The sequence below is a fragment of the Ursus americanus genome, chromosome 14 (genome assembly GCF_024610735.1).
Source record: "Ursus americanus isolate L20-20 chromosome 14, mUrsAme1.1.p, whole genome shotgun sequence".
NCBI lineage: Eukaryota > Metazoa > Chordata > Mammalia > Carnivora > Ursidae > Ursus > Ursus americanus.
In genome coordinates, this window is record NC_142140.1 from 62,541,727 (window position 1) to 62,548,400 (window position 6,674).

The 6,674-nt window shown below is 60.0% G+C and overlaps 1 protein-coding gene across 1 annotated transcript; it reads left to right on the forward strand.

Moving 5' to 3' along the window:
* Nucleotides 1-437: 437 nt before the first annotated feature.
* FGF11 (fibroblast growth factor 11) lies at nucleotides 438-6,584 on the forward strand. Its single transcript, XM_045797370.2, has 5 exons — nucleotides 438-1,891; nucleotides 3,536-3,646; nucleotides 3,843-3,946; nucleotides 4,231-4,429; nucleotides 4,712-6,584. Exons 1-5 carry the CDS (start codon nucleotides 1,699-1,701, stop codon nucleotides 4,786-4,788), a joined length of 684 nt encoding a protein of 227 aa, XP_045653326.1. The 5' UTR covers nucleotides 438-1,698; the 3' UTR covers nucleotides 4,789-6,584.
* The last annotated feature ends 90 nt before the right edge of the window (nucleotides 6,585-6,674 follow it).

Here is a 6,674-nt window from a genome sequence, read left to right on the forward strand (position 1 = left end):
CGGAGAGGTTAAGAAGGCCGGCTTGCGCCCGGGCTGGATCTCGCCACCACCCCTCCCCTATGCAGTTAGTTCCCTACTTTCCTCATTCAGTTCTACCCTCCCAAGCCGGGCAGTAGGGTCCCTTTCTCCATTCTCCCAGCGTCCGCCATTCCATTCATCTTAAGCCCAACCTCTCCTCCCATCCAGGGCTCCGTTCAGTGGAGTCACCTCCTTGTCTCTTGTCCTCTGAACCCCAAGACGTGCGGCCTTGCCTCGGCTCCGCCTGCCTCTAAGACCGTCCCCACTCCCTGCCTTCAAGGAACCCCGGGGTTCCGCCCGCCCGGCTGCACCCCCCTCTTTCCAGGCGTCTCCGCCCCCCGCCCCGCCCCCGGGCCGGCTCTGCGAGGAGGGGGAGCTGCTGTCGCCGCCGCCGCCTCAGCTCCCCACTGCCGCTGCCGCCGCCGCCGCCGCTCTGCTTGGTCCAGCCGCCCGGCCCAGTGCTCTGACTTCGCCGGCCCAGGGCGCTCTGCGGAGACACCCTTCCTCCTTCCGGGGGTCCGGGGCGCCTAGCCCGGCGTGGGGGGAAGCTCCGCTGGCGAGGGACAGGGAGGGAGGAGCCTGGAACCGGAGCCAGCGCCACCCGTCGCCGGATCAACAAGACAGGACAGGTTGAGGGGCGTCGGGGAAGGAAGAGGGGTGCTATAGGCTGTCCTGGGGAAGACGAGAAGCCCTGTCGCAGAAAGCTCTGATGCACTCTGACTTGTAGGGGGCCTGTTCACATTTGGGAACTGGTGATAACGTGGGTGCACTCCTCTCGGGGGGCTGGTTGAATTGGAGGGCGTAGGATCTAAGCAGCACCAGCTGTCCCCGAGGAAATTAAGGGGCAACGAGGGGGCGAAAAAAAAAACAGGATGCTCCTTATCTGGAGGTGAGAGACCCTCCAGACAAACCACCCGGTGTATCCACTAGGAAGGGCGGATTTGGAGGTGACTTCAAAAGGAGTGGAGGGTGACAAGGTGAGGAAAGGGGCTCAGCAGCTGGAACCATATACCCCTAGAAATGGGGGTGACTTGGTGAAAAAAGGTATTGTCCAGAGACAGGGTCTGGGAACCCCTTAATCGCTGAACGGGGACAGCCTGGGTTTTCCCAGACAGTTTTGGGGGACTTCATTGAAAAAAGTGGGGGATCCTTTCCACTTAGAGGGTGGCAAAGACAGCAAGGTTGGGTTCCTCTGTGACATTGGCAGTGCCCCAGTAGGGATGGGGTTGAGCTAATATACTCAAAGCTAAGGACCCGCACCCTTTAGGTTACAAAAGTGGATTTGGCAGGAGTGCGGGTCTCCAACATAGGGTGGAAAGGTGCCTGGGGGTATTGGAACCACATCTTGCAAATTTTGAGGGTCTTGACTTTGGCCTAAGGGAAGTGGGGACAGGGACAGTGGAGAACAGGAAAGGGGGTAGTTTTCAGTAGGGGGCAAAAGTCGAGGGTGGGGTCAACAGATACATAGGCTGCTGGGTCCAGTGGAGGTAGCACGGGGCCCAACGGTGGGAGCTGGCGGCTTAAGGGTGGGGGGCCTGGGGCTCATCCTCAGGTCCCGTGGGTGAGGCGGCGAGTTGGGACCCCAGCGTCAGGAACATGCCCTGGTGAACGGGCTTCTCTTGAGGAGCCCAGCGCGCTCCGGGCGCCCGCAGGTTTGGGGGTGTCTCCTCCCGGGGCGCCATGGCGGCTCTGGCCAGTAGCCTGATCCGGCAGAAGCGGGAGGTCCGCGAGCCCGGGGGCAGCCGGCCCGTATCGGCGCAGCGGCGCGTGTGTCCCCGCGGCACCAAGTCCCTTTGCCAGAAGCAGCTCCTCGTCCTGCTGTCCAAGGTGCGACTGTGCGGGGGGCGGCCCGCGCGGCCGGCCCGCGGCCCTGGTGAGTGGCTGGAGCGGGGTCTCCGGGCCTGGGAGGTTGAGGCCAGGGACTCCGCAGGATAGGGCCCGACTGAGGGGGGTTCCCCGAAAGTGAAAGGGGTGGGCCATGACCACACAGTCTCTGCCAGACCATGCCTCAGTTTCCCTTCTCTTTTGCCCATAACCCCGAGTCTCCTTGCTGTCGAAGGCAAGGGGAAGGCTGGGGGGGTTAGGTCTGGCGCTCCGAAGCCTCTGGGCTCCGGCTCGCCCCCCCCCAACACAGGAGTCCCCACCCCCACCCCCACCGTCCGCCGCCTACGTGCCGGCTCTCGCGATTCTTCCAATGCCGGGCGGAGGGGCCTGGGGGTTCCGGACGCCTGGGTCACCCCGAGGGTTTCTGCAGCTCTGGCAGCCCCGCCCCCGCCCCGGTTCTCCCGCTCCTCCACGCCTTGGCTCGGTTCCTGCTGGCCGAGCCTCGCTGGCTCGGCGCCAATCTCCCCAGCTCTCCCCCGGGTGTCCTTGCAGCTACCTCGCCAGCCCGCCCCTCTGTGCGCCCTCCTCGGTGACCTGCTCTTCAAGAGGGGAGCCCGCCACCCCCCCCCCATTACCCCCTACGCGACTCTGAAAGCGGCTCCCACATGCTCGGGGTACCCTCTGCCGCGAGGAACTCAGACCCAGTACCGGGCGAGAGCCCCGCTCTGAGACTGGGGGGTCGTACCACCTACAAGGGGGTACGGGGAAGTCGGCCGAGAGCAAGGGACAGGGAAGGAGAGTTGTGAGGGTTGCCGCGTGGTCCCCGTCCAGGCACGACTGGCAGGGGTCCCTCTGGCCCCGCTCCCGCCTGCTCCCAGCTCCCCTAGGGGTAGCCCCCTCGTGCCCTCCTCCCCCGCCGCCGGCCCTCCGTAGTGGTACGGTCCGCAGCCCACCCTTTGAGTGGGACCCGGCCCCCACGTGACTCCGCCTGCCTCGCCAGCTCCCCGGCCCCCTTCCCCCATTTCCTTGGTTTGGTGCCGAATGTCCCCCACCTCAGGCGGGTTACCTGGCCGAAGGGGAGAGGCTGGGCCTCAGGGAGCGCTGGGCCCCCGCGAGCCCGCGGACTGACAGACAGACAGACAGATGGGTCAGTGTCAGACAGGCCGGCACTGGGCCAAAGCAAGGCCCGCGCCAAGCGAGCGGCAGCCGCAGCAGCAGGTGCTGAGTCAGCGTCGGGCCCAGTCCCACCCCCACTCCGGAGGGGGCGCCCCGACCCCGTGGTCACTTCGCCGCCCCCCACAGTCACAAACGCTCTGGCCCTGCTGCAGCCCTGCCTGCCTCCCTCTGTCCTCTGCCTTTTGATGGTTCTCCCCTTCCTCTTTCCTCTTCTCCCCTCCCCCACTCCTGGTGGAGCTGTAGAGTAGGAATTAAGCCATTTAAATAAATGTCAATAAATTAAAAGGAAAGGTGGGGGTTAGAGGAAGCAGAAGGGACCCACACCCCGGCTTCCTCCCAGAGTCAGAGAGGAAGTGGGAGAGAGAGCCTGCTTAGAGGGTCAGAGAGCTGGGGCCCCGGGGACCCTCATCCTCCCCACCCATTCTCCTCTCTTTCTTTCCTCCGATCCCGCCAAGTGTAGGAATGGTTCTGGGAACAGAGATGTCATTTTCAAAGATGAATGTCTCTCTCTCTCCAGAGCCTCAGCTCAAAGGCATCGTCACCAAACTGTTCTGCCGCCAGGGTTTCTACCTCCAGGCGAATCCTGATGGGAGCATCCAGGGCACCCCAGAGGACACCAGCTCTTTCAGTGAGAGGGGAAGCCAGCTGCTGGATGGGAGGGGAGAGCACGGGGATAGGAGGTGACCATCCTATTCTCACTTCCGGTGATGTTGTTTTCGGTCTGACTCTTTGACCCCTGAGGGAAGTGGAGGAACTGGGTTGGGGGGAGCTGGGCTGGGGGTCTGAGGCCCTGGGCACTGATGCCCCCCTCTCTACACCCCCAGCCCACTTCAACCTGATCCCTGTGGGGCTCCGTGTGGTCACCATCCAGAGTGCCAAGCTGGGTCACTACATGGCCATGAATGCCGAGGGGCTGCTCTACAGCTCGGTGAGACGACGAGGCTGAGTGGCCTGGGGTTTGCCCCCCAAATCTAGTTTCTTCTTATTCCAGCCCCCTGCCCCCCACAAATCTAGTTTCTAACAATCAGGGGCTGACCAGACTCTCCCTCATCCTCCCTTTCTCCTAGTTTCCGCATGGAGTGAGAAGTGGGCCCTTCCCAGTCCAAAATGTATGGATTCTATCCTGGCTCATTCTTCCCAGGGCCCCCTTCTGTCCAGTGATACGTCTTTTTGTCTGTCTGTGTGTGCCTTTCTGGGTCTTTGTCTCCCCAGCCACATTTCACAGCTGAGTGTCGCTTTAAGGAATGCGTCTTCGATAATTACTATGTCCTGTACGCCTCTGCCCTCTACCGCCAGCGCCGCTCTGGCCGGGCCTGGTACCTGGGCCTGGACAAGGAGGGCCGAGTCATGAAGGGAAATCGAGTCAAGAAGACCAAGGCAGCCGCCCACTTTGTGCCCAAGCTCCTGGAGGGTGAGTATGGACTGCAGAAAATGTGGGCCACACGGGAGGGTGCTGGCCTTGACGTGGACATTGAGTGACACACAATGTGGGGGCTACAAGTATCCAAGAGGACACCTGTTATGACAGGTCAAGCCGGGAAGGCTTTGGCCTTTGGGGGTTTGGGCAGCCCTCCTCCTGTGGGTTGGGGTCCCAGAGGAGGTGTCGGGGAAGGGCACTCTTTCAGACCTCTGATTCCTTCTAGCATTCTCCATGCTTAATTCTCCTTCCTGTTCCTCTCTCTCCCCTTCACAGTGGCCATGTACCGGGAGCCTTCGCTCCACAGTGTCCCCGAGACCTCCCCTTCCAGTCCCCCGCCCCCTGAAATGTAGTCCGTGGACTGGAGGCTCCCTGCCCTTGCATGGAGCCAGCCACCGCCACAGCCCGTCCCCCAGCCCAGCTCCCAGCCCTGCCCTCACCCGCTGCCACACTCATGCCCCGAGCAGCCAGGTCCCAGCAGGTGCTGTATCGTGAGGGAGCCAAGGGGCTGGCTGTGACTCCCCACCCAGGCTTCCAGCTCCTGGGAGGAATTCAGAGGAGGGGATTCTGAAAACCGTCCTGGCTGATCACTTTTTTCCTTCCACACTCACAGCCCCCCAAAGCCTTTTCCCAAGAAGGCTTGGGGGGTTCCCAAACTGACTGACCCAGGACATAAATGCTCCACACCCCATGCTCAGCCAGTTCCGGGAGCCGTATGCTCTCTTCATTGCCACTGAGCCATAGATTTATAGAGGTCTACTAGAGCTCAGGATTAGTTTCCTTTTTGCCCTACTCCACCTTCTGCCTTGTTCTGGACAGGTTCTGGAACACCAGGCACCCTAGCCAGGGCCCTTTTTGCACTAAGGCTCTGTGCTGGGATGCTGGCGTGCTGCCAGGCTCCGTTCTGGATCCATCAGGCTTCTGTCCTTGACCCACATGGACCCCTGGTTTCCAAATAGAGGCTAGATTTGAGCCATGTCCAGCTGCTGGCCTCAGCCTGAACCAGGACCAGTGTCAGATCACCACAGTTTTAACTTTCTTATCCCAAAGACACCCAGCTCTAGAGCATGGTGTTCTAGACGCATGTGGAGCCATACTTCCTTCTGAATCTCAGCTCTAGGACATGGACCACGACTCTCAGCTCTTGCCTCCAGGATGGAACTGGGGCCTATACCGCCATATCAATGCTCATAGAGAGTGGGTTTTAGACCCACCCTCCTACCTTCTCTAGTAATACCTATTAAAGGTGAGCTCTGGAAAGAATCCAGCTATGGTTCATCAAGAACTTTGTTGATGAATCAGGAAATGCTTCTTGTTTTTCCTAGATTTTCTAAAAATCCGATTCTTCCTATAGAATGCTAACCTTATTTTTACATGCAGTTTCTAGCTCCTGCGGCTCACCTTGGGGTCCTGCCGGGGAAATGGAGTCTGAGGAAGGACAGAGGAGTTTGGGAAGGAATCCTTGGGTCATAGTAGGGAAGCTGGGATGGCCAAGGAGCTAAAACCACGGCATGTTTTGGCGGTGCCTGGGTTGGGGGGACGTGAACACTTAGCTACCTCAGCAGGAATTCCTTCCAGGTCCCCTTTAAAGCTGAGGTCTCTAAAGTAACGGATCTAGAATAAAAAGAACAAACAGGACACAGCCTTGATCCCCAGTGCAGAGACCCCAATTCAGCAATAAGTTCCGCCCCTCTCCCGGATAAGTCAGGCCAAGGACAGTGAGGGCCTCTTGGGCTCTAGACCTCATATAACCCCAGAGCTTCTAACTTAGTAGAACTTGCTTTACCTTACAGCTTATAACTTCAGCTAAGTTTTAGGTACCCAAAAAGGGCCTGACTAGGTGTTTCTGAAAAGCGTGGAGAGCTAGAGACAGGCCTGAAAATGACCCGAACCCACCAGTGAACTAGGAGGGAAGGCTCCGAGTAGCCTCAGACCCTGGCAGGGAAGACGGAGGAGACCCTAAAGCGAGGGGCTCGGGCTCAGAGGCAGGTCACTTTTCCTCAGGCTCTTTCTATTTCTGGCTTGTTGCAAGAAGGGTACATATTCCCCTCACCCACACAGACCCCGCTCAGGCTCCACCCATCTCCTGGCTCTGCTCCCAGGGGACGGGGTCTCCACTCCATGCTTTCTGAATTAAAGACGATTTATACAACTGAAGTGTTGTCTGTCATCTGTGGGTGGCGGGCATTGGCAGTTGCTTGGGGCGGGACCAAGTCCCAGGGGCGGGGCGGGTGGGCTG